The sequence below is a fragment of the Myripristis murdjan genome, chromosome 15 (assembly GCF_902150065.1).
Source record: "Myripristis murdjan chromosome 15, fMyrMur1.1, whole genome shotgun sequence".
NCBI lineage: Eukaryota > Metazoa > Chordata > Actinopteri > Holocentriformes > Holocentridae > Myripristis > Myripristis murdjan.
Genome location: NC_043994.1, coordinates 20,739,597 through 20,760,218, shown reverse-complemented (window position 1 = coordinate 20,760,218; position 20,622 = coordinate 20,739,597). Strand labels below are relative to the sequence as shown.

General features: G+C 37.7%; 1 protein-coding gene across 1 annotated transcript in view; it reads right to left on the bottom strand.

Annotated features, from left to right (window-relative positions):
- adgrb3 (adhesion G protein-coupled receptor B3) overlaps positions 1–20,622 on the bottom strand; it is a 132,785-nt gene that overhangs the window by 64,800 nt on the left and 47,363 nt on the right. The window contains exons 3-8 of the mRNA XM_030070844.1: positions 12,792–12,902; positions 9,890–10,051; positions 5,325–5,489; positions 4,170–4,334; positions 819–983; positions 51–152 (exon numbers count right to left, since the gene is read on the bottom strand). Of these exons, the coding sequence (XP_029926704.1) occupies positions 51–152; positions 819–983; positions 4,170–4,334; positions 5,325–5,489; positions 9,890–10,051; positions 12,792–12,902 (870 nt within the window). The remainder of the gene's footprint in view (positions 1–50; positions 153–818; positions 984–4,169; positions 4,335–5,324; positions 5,490–9,889; positions 10,052–12,791; positions 12,903–20,622) is intronic.

The window sequence follows — 20,622 nt, the reverse complement described above, 5'->3', positions numbered from 1 at the left end:
GACATATAGTCAAGGTAACAAGATCATACACATACTGTTCATGTTCTTACCGGTGGCATTGGGGGGGCATCTGTTGAAGGCCAGTTCCCCCGAAGGTGTCCGTCTCCACACCATTGAGACTGCGTAGTCCTCAGGACAAATCTCATATGGTGCTAAAGAGTAAAAACAGTCAACCTTCAAACATTACCAAGAAAATTACTAAAGCTTTTTTTATGCATTTCCAACATGATGCAACAATTTCTTCATGTAAGATTGGAGGAGGTATGGAAATTCAGGAGATCAAAGTTATATAATATTAGTGGATAGGAGCCACTGAATACCATTTATCCATTACATGAAACGTAGCTGTCTCTGCTTCAGTCACAAATATTATAAACTGAGGCACTCTGTATTTACATTTTTCCCCTTCTTTTTTCATTTTATTGGACACTGATCCTTCACTTCAGAGAATTAAAAAGTATTAAGTGTCTTACGTCTAAGACTTCACTTAAGAGTACAATAGCCCGGATGATACTGGCATTACTCAGTGCAAGGTCTGTCACTATGGAGATTCACACAAGTCATTCAGTGCCATTACTGATTTGAATATATTCATACTCAGTTAAAGGACAAATGAAAGATGATTGGGTGGTGGTGGTGGGTTGGCTGGTGTTTTATATCTTTTGAATTGACAATCCTCCCACAGAAATGCCAGAAATATCATTTCACACAGAGATTATTAATTGAGATTAAGATGATTATCTTTCTACTGTTCATCAGCTTCTCTCTTTGGTAAGTCTGATTTAAGTGTCATAGTGGCACATCATCTTTTGGGTTACCTGGACAGCGTTGGTCACTGCACTTGCGGACTTCTTCTCCTGTGCCTTCACACTGTTGACCGGTGACCGCCGCCCCCTGACACACCCGGGCCCGCCTCTGCCATCCACCGTCACACGACTTAGAGCAGCCGCTCCACGGGCCCCAAGGATTCCACTGGCCATTGGCTGTGAGAGAAGTCATTCATGATTAGAAAGAGATACTCTCAAATACTTCACCCGTAACAAATGGACATGTCACTTTGCTTTGGCCTCTCTCTTGGGCCAATCAGTGTAATTTTGAGAACTGGCATGCACTGGTGAGATGCACCATTTTCCCAAGTCTTCCAAGAATCTGACTTGTGGCATGGGTCAGCAAACAAATCATGTCGTACCTCCCCACAGGGCAGTGTGATCTTGAAAAATGTGAAAAAAAAAAAAAAAAACAGCTGTGAGATGTCTCACTCCCTTAAGTTTTGGAAACATTCCACAAGTCCAAAAATAAACAAAAACAAAACATGTATGTATTTGGTGTTAACCGTAAACCAGTAAATACACTTTTCAAAATGTCAGAATGATGCTATAGAGAAGATCAGCAGCGGTATTGATATTTTGTGTGACATACAGACAATTAAACAGTTGCTGTAGCCATTGTATCCACCAGAATAATCACTGTAATTTTGACATTTTGAATGTCAGAACAGAGCAGTGGCACGTATCATTTTCTGAGGTTTCATCAGAATCCCATCAGCGGTGACTAAGATAATGTGCCTGACAGACAGATGAACAGATCAATGAAATAGGGACCATCAGAAGTCCCACCCCTGATTTGATTGTGAGGGACAAACCTCACAATCTGAGACATTTCCATTTCCATAAATGTTGTGTGACCTCCAAGATATCATGACATCTTTAACACCAGTTAAATCCTCTGCTACCAGGAGAGCGGTTACCCATTATATTGGAAGCAACACAAAGATGTGAAAATCTGCATCTTGTTACTAACTGATAAATCAACATCGATTTCGATTGCACACATGCTTTAGAGTAACAAGAGACAGTACTATTGTTTTGGCAAAAGGTTTGTCTTTCTTCTATTTTTGGCAGTGGATTTATATATATTAAGCATGCCTGCAATAATCTGCACGATGTTTCTTTTATGACTATGAAGGTGTTCTGTGAGTGGTGATTATTCCCCTCACTTTGCCAATATTAAAACACATTATGCTGAAGTTTCCAAAACCACCAGCATGTTTTATGCCCTTTTAATGAACACTGTAAAATTGTGCATTAGACAAAAAACAGATGCTCCCCTTAAGCAATGTAGTAAATCACATGACCTTGTCTGAAAGGAAAGATACAACATCCCATGAGCAGGAAACACACTCCACTTTCATTTTAACCTACACTTACCCCCCCTTCACATGTACGGGACAATCTCCTGTCCTACAGCTAACCTCTGTCAGCGGGGCTTCCAACTGGACAAAAAAAAACATTGCGACCTGTTGGCTTAAACTATAAGTAACACATCCATCAAATCCCAGTAGATGCTGTGAGTTTTGCTCCAAAATCAAAGGAACTTAATCTTTGCTAGATTTATCCACATATGTTTCAGTTTCTCAATATGTCAGCAGTCTATAAACTGTCTGAAACATGTCATTTTGATTTAAAATGACATGTTTCTTATTACGAGCCATTTGAAACATTTTATTTTTTTATGTATTCTATTATTGGATTTTTTGGTGGATGCCTAATGCTTGACTGAGTTACTTATTTGAAGTGATACTGTAATTACAGTACTTCTGAAATAGACCTGGCTTCAACTCAAAATTTTCTGTCGCACGATGCAAAATCAAAGCTGAGCCGGCTAAAAAACCTTGACAACCTCTCCGTCATCCAAGGCCAACTTGCTCGACAGCATATCAGGTTCGACATAAGTTTTGCTGACTTATGTTATGGACAGTGTTAGGAAAGTTGCTTTTGAAATAAAATTGCATATTATTAGCTACCTCATAGTAATAAGTAATGTAACTATTTTAATTATTCAACAAAATAATGTAACTTTTTGATTCTGTTAGGATTACTTTTCTAACAAATGTTAATAAACTGGGCATTACAGTTGAAAAGTGCTAAAGCCTTAAGTTTAAACAACACAGCATAACAGCACTCAAACCTTTATTAAAAGTTCTTTAATATAACTTGAATTAATATCTGAATGTTTAGGTTTTTAAGAACAACCACCAGAACAAATCACAAGTCTGTAGATCACAAACAACAAACCGCCTTGACGTAGTCAGCTGGGCATAGGCCTGGCAGACCAGCTGCTGAGAGCAATGCTATGATTTGATTGGCAGACGAGAGGTAAGAGAAATGCAAGAAACAATCACAAAAACAACGCTCAGTTTGAACGCATACTGCCAAATGAGTGGAGTCTGTTGAGACGTAGAGACAGTTCCTTGTAAGCCATCCTATTGTGGATGATATGCCAAAAGAAGACATTCCTGCTCAGCGAAAAAATGCAAAACAACAGAATTAATGTATTCTACATATAAACTTTTTTTTTTCCAAAAACAATATTCAGCAGTAAACCCTTTGCAATCACAAACATTTTTATTAGCAACCATGAGGACTACCAAAATGTAGGCCTTGTTACATTCATGAATTACATAAATTTGCACTCAAACTCTGGGTGAAAACAGTACTTTCCTCATTCAGCATCATATGCAAAAAATTGAAAACATAAATTTAAAAGCAGTTACAAATATTTTAGTGTCCAACCGATTGTAGGAATCGCTGTATTGTTACAGAATATCCTCATTGCTATTCAAAATTTGTGAGAAATCTGTTAGCCACCCATAATAAAAGTGAAGAGCAGAAAAAAAATCCCAGCTGTGTTACTTTGCTACTCTGAAAATTGCATCAGGAGATTATGAGAGTACTCAGGCCCTTCATATGATCAGACAATTCAAAGCCTGATGGGGACCACTAAGCTGACATCTTAGAGCCTGTAATACATCTATGATGCCGACAGACAGTTTGGACAGCTAACCCTGAATTATATGAATGGCATACAGTATATCTAACTGGATTTTACAAATCCAATTGATAGAGCATGGTCTTTAACATTATTCTTGATTCTTCCAACACAGCTTTTCAGGACACAGAGCATGACTTGAGAAAGGAGGGTAACACCGTAATCTGTGGAATCACAATCCATGTTTAATCTGAAGTTGATGGATCATAATAATGATGATGACAGTATGTGGCCAGCTCTTTTTTTTTCTTTTTTTTTGTCTCTTTTGCTGCCTGTTTCAAATCATAATTTAGTATTTAGACATCAAAGCGGATATGGAATTAAGAGGCTCAGGATTTTACCTGTGCAGTCAGGATTATAGCACTCTCTGCTTTCTGCCCAGTGACCACGACACTCAGATCCCCCATGGGCGGCTGCTGAGCATTGCCTGGTCCTCTGCTGAGTGCCATTGGCACAGGTCACCGAGCAATCGCTCCAAGAGCTCCACTCTTGCCACTGTCCGTCCACTGAGGCACCCAACCAGAACCCAACAAGCACGTCCCAAGTGAAGGGAAAAAGAGGACAGACAGAAATGGGAGGAGATATTCAGATCACTACACTCTCTGAGGTTTAGAGCCAATAAAACAGACATTATCCGTTAAATACAAAAAAAGACAGTGAATGCATGTGGACTACATAGATCTTTATCATTTGTAGATTTAAGGGAAGATTTTGATGGATTATTTAGTAAGGATATTTTGACAGTATGGCGTTTCTTTTGTTTTTCATAAGTGGGTATTTTTTTTAAACAGTAGCAAAGGAAATGCATGAAAGAGCTTTTTCTTTTCCATCCTTTCATGTTTTGGTAGAATATCTTGCTCTAAAACACTTCTTTGACAGTAATGTAATTACACACTGTATGCATTTGTACAAATTATAGACATAGAGAACTGTTATAAGCCTGTAAAATAGGCCTAATGTGTCAATGACAAAAAATTTACATGTCCTTAGAATAATCTAAACATTCATTAACTGCCTTTCCCTTCAATGGCAAAAAAAAAAAAAAAAAAAAAAACTAAGAAAAAAAAAAAAATCTGGGATTGAATGGTTTTCCATGTGTCTGTTACACACAGCAAAGCTAACATTTGCAGTGTGGAAAAACTCATCATCACTAATCTGCTTACCGTTCACAGGCAATTGCGGGTAAGTGATTTTGATGTCAGAATTACAGTATTGACTCTCAACAGGGTTTCTTAAGCCATGTTATTGTGCCAGCAGCACACGTTGCTTTAAATATGTGTTCATTTAATTTTTTATTCACCTTTGCTGTATGGGTTGAAATGCAAATTTTTCTGCATGAAAGGATAAGCTGCTACCACTCTAAAGAATTGCTTATCTGTTTTTGATCATAATTTCATCTTACCTTTCCGCATCTCTCTCACCATGATTCCTTCAGGGCTAAACATAGATCGAGTTATTTTTCTGAGCACTATAATTGGATAGCAGATGATACATACCCGGGCACAGAGCAATGTTGCAAAGTTTGCTTTGAGTCTCAGGCCCGTCACAGGCCCTGCCTCCATGCAGGGGAGGAGCACACATCCTAGTCCTAGTGCGGTGACCTCGACCACATGTGAATGAGCACAGGCTCCACGGTGACCACTCCTCCCAGACACCATGTACTGCGGACATAGGACAGGTGTCAGGCCTAATCAATGCCACATCTATGCTAGGGGGCAAACACACTGGGCAAAATAATGCTAAAGGGAATACATGTGCACAATTAGCAACAAAGCTAATATAGATAATACACTGAGTGCTCAGACGGCATGAAGCTTCCCAAAGGCTTAGCTAAGAGCTTTAGTCACCTCTGTCCTAGATTGCATTTAGACTGTACATTAGAAAACTGTTCAGTATATTCACAACAGTAACAGCAAGTGCTGTCCCCCCAAAATCACGTAGTACAGGGTAAAACACAGTGTGAAAATTAATATTAAACATACTATCGTAAATAGAAAGGATACAATTTCTCACTTTATAAGCACAAGGTGTGCATGCAAGCTAAATCTACATAATATTGAAGTCTCCTTGGTGTACTGGAGTTTAATGAATATTCATGACAAGAGGTGAACCTTCAGGTTGATGTGGGCTGACACTAGTTCTGCAAATCACCTGTTAGATCAACTGCTAATCATAATAATGCATCAGGCAGACAGCACAAGCCCACAGGAAAATTAATAAAAAGGGTACTCATTGATAAGTTTACAGATCATTGACCCTGAGCTGTTGTGCACCTCTGAACAGCAAATAATGCTACAAATGATCATAACTGTTGTGACTGTTCCACTCTGCTCTCCAGTGAAATCATACTGACTGCTGTCTGGAATCATGCTGTTGTTTTGTGATGCTCAGTTCATTTTACTGTTGCAGTTGCTCAATTACAAATAACCAATTCATTAATAAAGGAAAAAAAATTGTTAAATAAACCATTTTAAATTCAGTATAGTGAAACAGCCCCCTAGGCTGTTTCACTATACTGAATTTAAAATGGTGGTTCAATGCGTATTCTGTCATAAGCAAGAGGGACAAAACTAATAATTTGAGTCTCAGGATTGTTTTGTGAGTTTCTTTTTTGCATGGAAAACCTCAAGACAACTGACAAAAAGTTATCAAAATCACTGTTAACTTTCTCAAATATATAAAGCAGGCAAACCAACTTTCCCTGCTGGTGTATCTACAGTATATAAAGCAAAAAAAAGTGACTGTGTCACTTTCAAAGTCCTTGTCTCTTTGGGTAAGCACAAATCTCTCTCAAACACTGTTAATTTAAAATAAGTCCAGTGCACTAGAAGGATGTGTTCCCCATTTTGTCTTGACGGGAAAAGCATCTTTCTGGTACTCGATCAGAATTGGTTTCAGACTCCTTGCAGGTTCACAGAGTTTCTCTAATAAAGAGTCACTTATCTGGGTACACGTCCTAATCACATAAAAAACACTACACAGCACATCCAGACCTTACTTATTAAATGACTGATGCTCTCTGCAATAAAGTCAGGCTTTCATCAGGAAGGAAAATGAAATTACAGTCTTGACAATAGTCTTCCTTTTTGCTCCTGAAACTACATGAACAAAGCTTAATGTTTCTGCAGCAGCTTTGTTACTTTATATCAGTGTCAAACCCGCCCTAAATTCTCCAGTGAATTAACATTACGTTAGAAGGATTTACAGTTACATTGTTGTCAGTAGATATATGATGAACTATGATATAGATCTGGTCCTCATCTCAGTCCATTGTACTAGATCAAGGTTAGTCCTCCTGATTATCATCACTCTATAACCCTTACTTATTAAACAGAAAAGGTTTGTTCAGAAACTGCACCATTTAATTTTACTTTTGATGAACATGCGCTACCGCAATTTTTTTATCCAGCGGGTATAAATGTTGATCTGCAATATTTGATGGTTTTGTTATGTTATGGCATTCCGGCAAATGAATTGCTGCTAAGAGGGCAATGTTGTGATGTTCACTTCCCAAAATTTTCTGTTGATGCAGTTTGATTTCTGTGGATACTGGCCCTTTTTTTGTCTGTTTAGCTACAGTCCACAATGAGTTCTCCCTCTATTTACTTCAACTTAACCACTGTTACTGCTGCAGGAAATGTAAACTGCATCCTTTGTGTCACATGATTTTATAGACAATAAGCCTACCTGGCATGGTGTGCCAATGTAAAAGCTGTCATCAACTGAATATAGGGAAATTAACCATTGTTACAGCAATCGAGAGTGGCAAAGCAAGTATTTTGTTTCTCTTTTGTTTGAAAATGTTGTTGATTTTTATCTTTTTTACGTTGGTTCATGTTAATGTTATTTCATGGGGTTTAAATTCTCAAGCATGGTCAACTAATCATACTAAGACAAACAAAAGTAACCTGTTTCTTGATAGTCTGAGCACAAAGGAAACAAAGAAAATATATGCATATGTTATACAATTATCTCATGTTTTTTGCTTTAAAAAAAAAAAAAAAATATGCAAATGTTAGCTACACTATACGTAGTCAGCTAAGTGCATGATGTTATAATCAGGACATCGGAGCAACAATCTAATAAATATAGTTCAGGTTCTCCTTGTCTCTGCAGAATATCTGCAATGGAGGAAAAAAATGCTACTCATGAATATTACTGGTAGTTGTAAAAAGAGGGATTATTTTCATACAGGATAGGTGTAACTGTACTGGGTCAGATGCGTCACACTGGAGGGACATAATCACAACTTGTCTGGAGGCTTATAATTTCTAACAGCACACCTGGTTTTATCGTGTAGTGCAACTATTGTTCACAGATGATGCTGCTGTTTTCAGTGATGATGACCCTACATTGAAGTTTCTTCCTCTTAACTTGAGAGCGATAAAGCTTGGCTTCTAATTTCAGCATGGCCTCTTCTGGATATACCCTTTCACGTTGGCATACTCCAGGCCTATTTGGCAGCTTGATGAAAGCTCAGTGATATTAAACCTATCTGTCTTCTTTAGAATATAAGTGATCGACCCCATTGTTTTACCGCCTGGAACAAAGCCACTTGAGATTGTTTGACCCTGTTAGCAACTGTAACAATGGGAGGCAGAGGTGATAGATCAGTTTCATTTTCTGAGATGGCCGAAAGAATTCTTTTATGGTCATGATCCTAGTGCTAAATTAAAAACCTAGCTTTTTTTTATCATAAGAATGTGAAAAAGATCATTGTCTTTGTAACATCTGAGGCAATTTAATCATATTACAGGTCTGTATTTTCATATCTCAAGACAATATCTACTCTGTCAACAGAGTTCTCATTTTAAATGAAATTCAAGTGAAAAGTTATAACACAGTCTGCATCGATGAGCACTATGAGTTTTGTAAGAGCTTTGAGCCCCAGTTGTTTGGTGATTAGGGTTTTCACATTACTAAATTGTGAGGCAAAGGTCTGCATCCACGAGCCTAAGGAACATGTCTGCTGGCCTTAAGATAAATCAAAGGGAATAATTAACTCATTTAGACAACTCTGCAAGTTGTGGTTCTAAATTGATAATTGTTTCTTCGTAAAATTAATCCAAACACCTGGAGTGTGGCTGTGTTGCTTTTGTTAATAAGGAAATAGAGGCTTCAAAATACAGCTTACTCCCTGAGTTAAATATTAATGGACAGAAGAGGCAGTCAGACTTTAAGACAGATTTTCAGGCAACTGTTCACTGAGATGACTCATTCATTTTTCAGCTCTTACCACCCAAGCACAGTAAAATGCTGACCCTTTTGAAAACAGCCAACTCCCCACTTAATGACACCACATTTTAATATGAAGTACGTCAGAAAATCAAAGGGCACTGCTTCCACTATTTTGATAGGAATAAGGCCTCTGTGTCACTTTTTTCTGATGCAATCTGAGATGCACTCGCTTTAACAGGTAAGTGGTTCAAATACTTTGGGAAAACATTAGCATGATTTTGTCCACTTTTGCTTATCATATGGGAGCTCAAATGTAATAACTGATGCAATAATTGTCAATGTAAACACATCCCCAAAAACAAATGGCTAATGGTTGCTTGTTTGGAGCAACTCTGCGACCTGTCAGACGCTGTAAACAGAAACATTAGTGCACTGCAATCACCAGTCAGAGAAGCAACTGAGGAATGTTGATACCTGACTAGCTCAGGGATGTTGATACCTGACTACGAATGACTCATCTAACATGCCATCATGGGTTGAGGAAGACATGCCTTGCAGCCTGTTTGGAGAAATGCGGCCAAGCTATTTTAAAATGCACAGCTGACCTTCAAGAAAATGAAGCTGATGACACATCAGTATCTACTGCTCCCCAAGCTCCATGCAGAACTACATGTCTTTAAACCATTTAAATGCTGATGAGCTGACATATAGTTATATGAAATGGAAAACACAAAAGTGATTATGAAAAATCACACATTCACAAAAATAACATTGAAGAAAGAAAGCATCAGATTAATAATACATCATTAAATAGATACAGTGAAAAGATTGCTGAAACACATAAAGAAGACATTAATATTCAAGAATCTGCGGCTAACACTACCTGGACAAGGGGCAGTGTTATTGCAAACCCTTGATTCTCTTAAAGGGCCGCTGCAGTGTGTTCCGTATGGTGAGACACATGTTCTTGTTCGCACCTGCGACCCTTGACCGCATGTAACAGAGCATGAGCTCCACTGGGACCACTCCTCTGCACCTGATTCACCTGTGTGGGAGAAGGGTGACACTAGTTAAATGCAGTAATATGGTCCTATGAAAGCCCTGGGGTGCAGGTCAGAGTGGGGCAAAGCGAGTCAGGGTTGAGAAAAAGGGGGGTGGAAGGGGGGGTGGGGTGGGTAGGTGGGGATGGGGCGGCAACATGAGTCACCAGAGACGAGGTCTGCAGATTTTACAAGAAAGCTATGGGACATGAGCTATCCTACCTTTATGTGATCTTTGATATAGATTACTTAATCGACAGTGTATAGGAATGCTGTCTTTGGTTTCATTTACATGCAGCAAAATCAAAAGTTTGTGACCTGCTCTCACAGAGAGCATGTTTTCAGAAGGTAACAATGCTCTCCATGTCAGAGAGGGAACATGTCCATTTGAAATTAATGAGTCAGGAATTCAAAAATAATATTCAAAGATCACAGAAAAGGCATACTTACAGTCATAAAAATGAACAGGAGGCAATTGGGCTACATCTCACTGTTTCATTTTATCTTTGGAAATAATGCATGCACTTCAATAAAAACCCAATAATGTTAAAACAAAGTGGGCAAATCACCATAAAAAAACATAATTCATAAAAACATGGTAACATGCAAGAAAGACGACATCTAACCGAAAAAATAAAATGAAATTTTAATGGGTGTTAGTTCACAAATAGATCTGAGGTATGGATTCCCTTGCACTGCAGCAACCAAAAATGTCTAGTTTCCTTGACAACAGTAGAGAATCTACTGTGTTTTAGAAAGTGGTGGTAAATAATTTTCAAAACCTTCTTGAACTATTCACTCCGAGGGGTGGAAGAAAATGAAAAAGTTAGCTGATTTAATTCAGCAGGTCACAGCCATTTCATGTATACAAATGTGGCTCTAGCTGGAGTGTTTTTTTTTTTTTTTTTTTTTTTTTTTTTTTTTATATTTTTAATTTCATTTTTGGGTACCAGGAGATCCAGTGCTGGCTGTAAGAGACACTGTGTAAATGTTGGTACTCATGTCACCAAATGAGAATAGATTCTAATTATCTTATTCTTGTCTTTTGGGCCAGCCTGGGCTATTGGTTTTAGAGCATCTAAACCAAGTGTACAGATATACTGGTACACAAAATTCATTTGGTATTAGATTAGTACAAAAGGACCATGGCTGCTAAATAGAAAATGATAATGTAATAATTCACACATCTCTTCTGAGTTAAATTAAAAAGATCAAATATTTATGAGAGATAAAGTTGAGCCTTTTGAATTTAGCAGTAGTCCAATACCAAAAAAGCCATGAAATGCTGAATAAAGGATGTAAACTTTGGTGAGGCAGAGGGTGGATTCCAAAGCCATGATAGCCTAAGTGAAGAAGACGTAAACTATTTGGTGACTACAAAGACGACAATCAAATTCTGATACCAAAGTAGTCACTGAATAATTCATGCCTGATTACAGTTAAACCCTCAGGTGAAGTATTCAATTTCTTAGAGGCTTTGTGAATTAGAGAAATAATACATATATTTTTTTTTTTTTCAAGTTCAGCTCTGAATACATTTATGTCACTGGAAATCATCAAATCACATTAGGATTTTAGGGCACACTGTGCTTCAGAAGCACTTTCTCAGTAGCTAGTAGCAAGAACTCATTGATTCAACCAAATAGGGATCTAAACCCTAACCTTAATTTTGCAGATCATAAAATAGACTGAAAGGTGGATCAATTGGTTAAATGAGGCAGTACAGGGAGAGTAAATTGTGTGAGAATGAGAAACAGAAAAAGCACAGCGATGCAACCCATAACAGGGAAATAACATACCTACAGCTTGTGTAAATGGGGAGGTGTTAAAGATTAGTAATAGTATGTATGGTGTTTTGCAAATTAAAATGGTAATGAAAGGAGTGTTTCAACCAATGACAGCAATTTAATGGAACAACACATGAGGAAATGAAAACACTTCTCAAAAAAAAAAGGAAGAAAGAAAACAAAACAAACAAACAAACAAACAAACAAACAAACAAACAAACAAATATTAATAGCAACTGGATATAAACCAACCCACCCCAAAATGTGATCTCTTGATAGAATAAAGCAACAAAATAGCTAAATAATGAAAGCAAAATAAAAAGTAAAGTCTTGCCTCAACATTGCTGTCAATTATCTCAATTACATTTGGATTTTTTTTTTTTTTTTTTTTTTTTTTTTTGGAGAATGCTAAGGTGGCAGGCTGTAAAAGTCATTATGAATTTGCATCAGTTTCAGGTTCAGTTATTAATTTATTGGATGTTACATTAGATTAGGCCACATAAATCCATTTTATCTCTAAGGGCAGCATCTATCACTTCAACTTTGGCCAAGTATGTGTTTCATATTTGGCTGAAGGGGTGGGTTTTTCCATTGAATGACATTTAATTTATCACGCCTTGGAGGAAATGATTAACTACATCAGGGCCTAAGTTTTACCTCCTGCTTAATTAGTGTTCTATGAATGTATGAGTAATCCACTTGCCAACTCACTATGTAACAATAAAACAAACAGACCCACAAAACCCAATTATACTCTGTATTCAAAGTAAATACTCAAAGAGAAATGGGAAATTTATCTTGCTAGTTCATGTGTAGCAATAGAGAAGGAATAGGAAAAAATAATAATGCAAAACATTGTCACTTAAAAGGTGCAGTACAAGAGAGAGCATGCATGTGACTCAGATGAAATTAAGTTTAGTTAACAAAATAAAGTGAAGAAACATAACTATTGTATTACCAGTTTGTGCCATAAATTTAGCAGATTCAGCTTGCTCCTGCAGGGCCTTTGTGTCATGAACTGATCTTGGCCGCTGACTTTTTACTGTATGCTCTCCGATCATTCCATATTCTAGGGACAAAATAGAGGTTCATATGAAAGCTAGGCTTAAACATGATCTTCTGAGAACAAAAGCTTATTACATACTGGTTTTCAAGATGTGCGAAGCAACTGCAATGCATGGCTAGAAACAAAGACCACACAAGTATGTATTTAACTCGTCATTTACTCTAAGGCATAGAACAATGCAACGAATTTAAAGGGTGAGTTGGAAGTATTAATTGAGCTTGAAAGCACAGCGTAGACACATAGCAAACATGCAAATAAACTCACATCTGTTTTAAGACTAATACTTCAATAGACCATTTCCCTCCATCCCACCCTCCTGCACACCCAGAAAAGAAAAGGAAAACAAAATGAAAGTAAAAATGTGTAAGCCATCAGAAAGCCACAGAGGAGGGGGTCATGGACATAACATGCTATTGATCCACAGTTTCCTTAGACTTGATGTGCTTTGTTTTGCTTTGCTTTGGTTTTCCTTTTTCTTTTGGTTGACCCAGTTCAACATATAGCCTTTGTAAAATTAGACAAATGTATTCTGAGCTGTATTCATTACAGTGCATGCCTTGTTTATTGCCTATAAAGCAACAAATAGACTGGGTGCAATGTTCTGACACTGCACTGACAAAAGTGATGCTAGCGAAAAGAAATGCAGAAATAAAGATGAAAACCTAACTTTGCGTTTGGGCAACAACTGCCATCAGCTGCTTTGAGTAAATCTAACACATTAAAACTTAGCATGTTGCGTCTACTTAAAAAATTAAGAAAGAGTAACATCTTTAATAGGAGCTAGCATTACTTTTGGCAGTGTGTGGTCCAAATGAGGTGGTTTAAGAGTGTATACTTTGCAAATAGGAAATGCAGGTGATGCATCGACAACAGGTTCACACATAGCTTATGTTAGTATAGACACAATGCATCAGCCATTGGTTTAAGTAGGGAGGATGTTTAAATCAACTTGTGTGATATTGTGTATATGTTCTTATAACAGGCTATAAGCCCAAAGCACAAGACCTGTGCTGAAGTGAGGTCTAGAGAGGGAGCAATCCTTTTATCATTTCATCTGATCATTTTCCTCTGAAAGCTAAAGCTTTATGACTAATTGTTTGGTAAATAATTTGATTGCAAAAAGTGGCAAGCAGTTGTCTGGTCGACTCATCAGGCAGTTGACATTAACCAAATCCTATCAACAAACATATTCCGTGATTGGATTAAAGAAAACAAACAAAAACAAAAATATCGGTGGCTGCGGTTTAAAGCTGCGTTCAAGTGATGTTCGCTCTGAGTGCCTACTTAGGATCGGGTGAACTGTGTTTGTGGTTAGCATTTCCAGATTAGAATTTTATGAGGACATTACAGGAGGAGAGAAACCCACCAGGTGGAAACAAACATCCCAGCCATGCTTTTGATACTGATTAGGATCTTCAAAACCATGACTGCACAAAGTATCACGCCTCAGAAGTATGTTCAAAGGTCTTCAATCTGATTTGATCCCGTCCACATGTGTTTTGTTCAAATTAGGGAGAAAGCACACTGTGTGCTCTGTGCTGCTTGCAGGTACACTGGCGGTAAGACAAACAGCAGGCAGCCGATCTAGTGTTCAGTCATGTAAACCTCGCTACTGTAGATTCTTTGACAGGCTATCTCTGTAGTGTGTTTTGTGCTCTGCCCTGTGGTTTCTTGGATCATGAACCAATTCCCTGGGTGGCTATTCCCCATTTTACAGAATGAAAGGACTGTCTGATTTAGTCAGCCTGAATATCATGTATTTTTTTTTTTCCAGAAAATCATACAAAAAGCAGTGCACACTAATTTAATAAGACCTCTACAAAAAAAAAAAAAGCTTTAGCTCTTTTAGGCTAGTAGGTTGCATGGGGTTAGATGGTCAAAGACAATGTCCAGCACCAAAGACAGCAATTTTATTTATTTTTTTTTTTTTTTTTTAACTCTTCTTTTTTATTTTTCCTAAAAGTGTGTCCATTAGCAAAGATGTTATCGAATCAGGAAAGGTCTACTTATGAACCAACTCTCTCCTGTACTATAACCTTTACCAAAGTCCTTGTTACTGTTATCTTACCCTCACAAAAGCAAGGCTCTCCTTAATTTTAACTCTAGGATTTGTTTTCCTCGCTGGAACTTAACCACACTATTGAAAAAGTGAAGCTGCTATGAGAGAAATGCGCATAAGTAGTAGTTCACTAAGGTGTTGGTGTGAGGGTCATTTTAATTATTTTAAATCAAGTGCATAAATATTCAACGTTACCAAGACAATCAAAAAAGACCTGAGGACAGAATGAGTTTTACCTGCCATTATAAACACCATTTGTAGGTTATAGTGGAGTATAGAATCAGCATTAGCCATTATGGTGCTAAGGGCTCTTTTTTTTAGCAAAAGGCAAAAGTACTTCTTTATAAACCCATTTTAGTCTTTGTTTTCAGTGGTGATATTTTCTGAAATGAAGCAACTCCTCTCCAACTTTCAGATTCTACAGCACCTCAAAATAAAGGTCCATTTTCCTCAAAAATGTGTAATTTGTTTTTTGAAGTGTATTGTGTTTGAGAATTTGTAAAAGAAATCCAGCTGTAAGTTCCTGTACAAGCAAATAAGCATAACCATGAAAATGGTAATGTTTAATAAACCTGGTGATAAATTACAAGGGGGAAAAAAGCAAATGTAATGGCGTAAGGAGTATTATTATAGTGTATTTGGCCTGTATGTACAGCTGGGCTTATGAACAGTTAATCATAATACATCCATTTTTATCACAGCTTGCTCCTCAAAAATAAAAACAATAAATAAAATTAAATTAAAAAAAAGTTTTGCATCTAAAATGCATCTAAAAAGCTTGGACATTGCAACAAAACTTCTGCAACATGAACAAAATTTTACTAAAATTAACTGTTGGAGCAGGAGTGGTGAGACTGATGATAACAATCTATCAAAGCACCATACCTGTTGCTACACACAATGTGAAAAAATTAAATTACTGTGTTCAGAATCACTGCTGTTAGGAGTAAGGGGCATGATTCTCTTTTGTTGCAAAAAAGCTGAGATATTGCACCCTAATATTGTATTTCAGAAAGCCTGGGGTACAATGTAACAAAAAAAGAAAGAAAAAGCATAATGTCTAAGCATGACACCATAAAAGTATTGCAAAATAAGCACAACAGTTTAATTGAACTGCTAGAAGAGTATTCAAGCCTGTAGCCATATTCCGTAATGGCAAACATAAAAGATGAACTGGAGGGGGGAGACTGTTGTCATTTGTCAAAGAGGCCTAAAACAATGTGTCTGTATTGTATTGCAAGGCAGAAGTCACAGATGATGCACTTTGGGCATCAAAACATTTCTGCTGCCGGAGTCAGAATTTTTCGGGTGAATCCAACGTTCCCGAGCTCATCCCGACAACGTCATGTGTTTTAAAGTAAAATTTAAAATGCAGGAGGTGTGTATCACTCACTCAAGATTAAAGAGACCAGTTATTATTTCAATCCATCAACCACATGCTTGAGCAAAAAGGGCAGACAATGTCATTCTGAGCAATCATTCAGTTTTAGCTTTCTTTCCTTTTGTACCATGAGTGATTCATTCACTTCGTTTATGCATGCACATTCAAAAGCAAGTCAAGGTTAACCTCAATGATGTGACGTGCATCACTGACAAAGCATGCATTATTGGCCTAAAAAAAAAAAAAAAATGTAACTTGCAATTGTACAGATGCTACTGTGACCATTAAATTAGAGGAGAGGTGGGACTGACAAAACTGCTGACTGGCGACATCGCTCTCAGGAAAACACCCCAAGTATTTTTGGAGGCTTACATACATTTTCCAAGGATAGGGAGCTCATTTGCTTAGGTGACCTTGGTGGACAACTCAACAATAATCATTCCCTGCACTGGGGAAAACAAGGAACACCTTTTATCACAAGGTTAGAAGCCACGTAGTTTGTTCCAGTAATCATTTACGAAAATAAATAAATAAATAAATAATAGTCCCCCACAGTCAAGCTCACCAGAAAGGTAGGTATGAAAAGCAGGTTTCTGTGAAGACAGTTTTAAGCATTTTAAAGCATCGGCTTAATTTGTATATTGATTCAGTTAATTCAACATTTCATAAAATAAATATCCAGTGCATTTTCAAACGAGTTGGATGTCAAACCACTGGATTCATTCTGTTTACAGCAGCGTGTTAGATGTTTTAATACATATTTTTGCAGCGTTGAAGTGTTGACTACATGAAATTAAGAACTGAGAGACAATTTGACACCACATAAAAACAGATAAACAGTATCACAGGCTTGCATATTTAGCAGATTGTGCATTGGAAATTTTGTCAATGCGCACTCGCTGAAGAGCCTGAAACTAGGCTATCATTTAGTGCACCTTCCAGCGTATTGAACAAAATGATTCCTGTTTGACATAGATACACACACTGAGGCGAGACTAATGGTGGAAAACACACTCGCACATGCAGGGTGTTGTGCCGTATTGACCCCCACTTCCAGATTCCCATCCAAACGGCATTTTGTTAGATTGTAGCCACCTACCATCTGTTTTCTGCATTATATTTGATAGCCTATAATGATGTGATCCATGGTAAGGTTAACCTGCTTGGCTGTCTCTGCTGTCAACAGACTGTGATGCTAACAAGCATAAAGAGAGACTGTTAGCATTAGCAAGTTAGCTCTGCCCCACAAGCACCCAGATGGCTCGTGAGGATCTCTGGCGGCTAAATCAGCAACACTGTGGGGGAATCTGCTCACATCTATCGGGCATTTTTTCTTAAATTATAACATAATTGTTTAAGGGAAGCAATTTGGGCCTTTTTAGTTATTCTTAATAATTTTGATGGAAATGGCTTTTTATATAAAAGGAAAAGCATGGCTAAGAGGCGATAATTTTGGGGTTGTTGTGGCTAATTAGCTCGTGATTGTTTCAGGGTGCTGAGGGATTTGTAGACGTAAATGACAATTGCAGGCTGTCATAGATTACCCAGTGTCACAGGGAAACAGCCACACTTAAATCTACAGATTGTTCAAATTATTGTCGAGTGGTAATACACAAACATATGCAAATGTGCACATAGATGCACACACAAGCACATTTTAAAGATACTAACTGATGATCAGTCTCCTGTTTTTTTTTTTTTTTTTGTTAAAGTTTCAAAACCTGATTCACGAAAGGTTTGTTGCTCAAATTAGAGTGGAATTCTGTTCAATAGCATGGGTAATGTGTAGCGAGCATTTATTATGTTAATGGAAAAGGCAAAATTGGTGCTGATTTCAGTGGTGCTTTGCAATATTAGGCATCCCCATTATTGCAAAGTCTTTCAATAAAATGGTGACAAGCAAAGACTGTGTGTGTTCAGTCTTGTTATTCATAATAGTGGCAACTGCGGCTTGCTTGGCAGGAAGGTTGTCACCAAATCTGATATGTCATGAAAAGATTAGGCTAGTTCAGGCAAGAATATCTCCCCCCCTCCACAGTTTTCAGAGGCTGAAATCATTATATTGTTCATATGTTGGATGCTAGCCTCATGAGCCAGACTGTTTTGCAAGTAGATTTGACCGTGACATAGGCCTCGCTATTCCAAGAAGAAAAGACAGAACAGCCTTTTGTTTCATGAGGCTGATCTCCAGGGGTGTTTCTGTAAGCAAAGCCAGCCCTGGACATTGCATGCAGCAATAGCAGCAACAGAGCAAACAAAAACTGTAAAAGTCTCTGGCCAACACTGTTGATGCTAATTACTGGCTAGTGGCTAGGTAAGCATAACAAGCTCCAGGGCTGTAACCTCAGGAAATGGCATTAGATGAGGTATCAGCAAAAGGATATCAAATAATTATTCTTGAGGTAACACTCTTATATATTGTGGCCCACTCACTGTCATGATAGAGTCGAAGGAGTGCAAACCTGGATAATGTTTGGATATTATTTTCCTGCCCAAACCAGACGATTCAGGCAAGCCTGGGTTCTTTGGCAAGCTGTGCAAACCATAATTTAGGATACCATTTTCCAAGTAGAAGCTTTTTTTGAGCCATCATAGCTCAATTATGTTTTCAAACTTAATTAGCACCCATATTTACAAAGATATTCATGCCTGATTTAATTTATATTCCACTTCTACGTAGATGCAGTACACATTAGAGACAAATCAAGACACAGTCACAGAATGGGAGAGAATGAAAGAAAATGAGTTTCATGGGTCCATGACCTTTGTCATCACTGAGGCTTTGATCCACTGCATGCAGGGAATTTTAAGCTTAAGCACTGGCAATGATCGTGCTAGCCCCAGAGACTGCAATGGAAGACATTTCATTTCCAGGTTCATCTCCACTGTGTGGACACGTTCCATGTGTAATTTTATTGAAAGGCAGTAAAAGCCAGCCCCATGGCCAATGACTGATGTGTCTAACCTTGCATGAAATGAGCCTTTACTCACAGGCCCCTATGAGTAGCTTCCATCAGGGGTGCTCCACTCACTGCCCTCCATGCATGCCTGCCTGACTGACTGTCTGTCACAAATGTAGCTCTTAATGAGAGGCACTTCATTACCACTGCACTTTGAAGAGTGTAAGTTCCCAAAATAGAGACAAGCATACAGTACTATACCAACCAGGAAGAGGGGTACCTCCCTACCCCTTTCTTCGATCTGAACTCAGCAGCTCAACCACGGAGGTTAGCATGACATGTTTGTCAAATGTAGAGATATTTATGAGTTTGCAAGTGGTTATGATGTTGCCAGGTGTTGCGAGTGTATTTTCAGATACATCAGACACCTGTTGGAGAGACAAATCAGAATAGAGATGCTACCAAATTCACCGGAAACTGTAAAACAAGAGAAACAATCGTCAGATGCATCAGAAACTGCAATCAAAGATGCTATCAAAGCAGGAATGACACTAGGGCCACATGCTAATTAACACACTAGTGCTTTAAGAGTGTGTGCAGTGTCTAATGCAAACTGTTGTTGGGCTTAAGTGGTATTTTTCATTTTCCTGAGGGTATTAAAACACCAGTACAGGAAAATGATCAAAGGCTGGTTTGAGTGATTGTGAACTTTTTGTATAAAAAATAAACATACTGATAAAAATGGACAACCAGTATATCACACACGCACACATACACATACACACACATATTCATTCACACACACACACACTCACAAATAAATAAATAAATATTAAAGCAATCAAAAATTAAAAATACATTATATTACATTAATGAAATACCAAATATACATTATTTTATAAGTCAGTTTCACAACCCATTTCTCTATTTTTCCTCAAAAACAACATTTTAGATGATAGTCAGGGACAGCACATTTGTTATTTTCTGGTAAAGTACCCATATTCAAGACAAAAATGTGAAGGATTAATATTCAACTTAAAAATCATGGTGGTGATGAGAATGGTGATGCAATGATAATGATGGTGATTTTGTTTAGGTTCACAAATACAGTTGTGACACAAAGCAGACTCTCAAGTGACGCTCCATCCTGAAAAGCAGAGAAAGATCCGGAATAAAGCCATATATAAGTCTATTAAAATGTACTCAATGTATCTCTTTACAGTCATTATACAACCCCTCACTATTGGTGGGACCATATGCTTGAGCCAATCTAAAAAACTCAATTAGGCCTTCATTAAGAAAATGAGGGGGTTGCACAGAATCAGATACAAATTACGAATTGTCCTCTGAGACATACAATTATCCATCATATTCCTTCTGCCA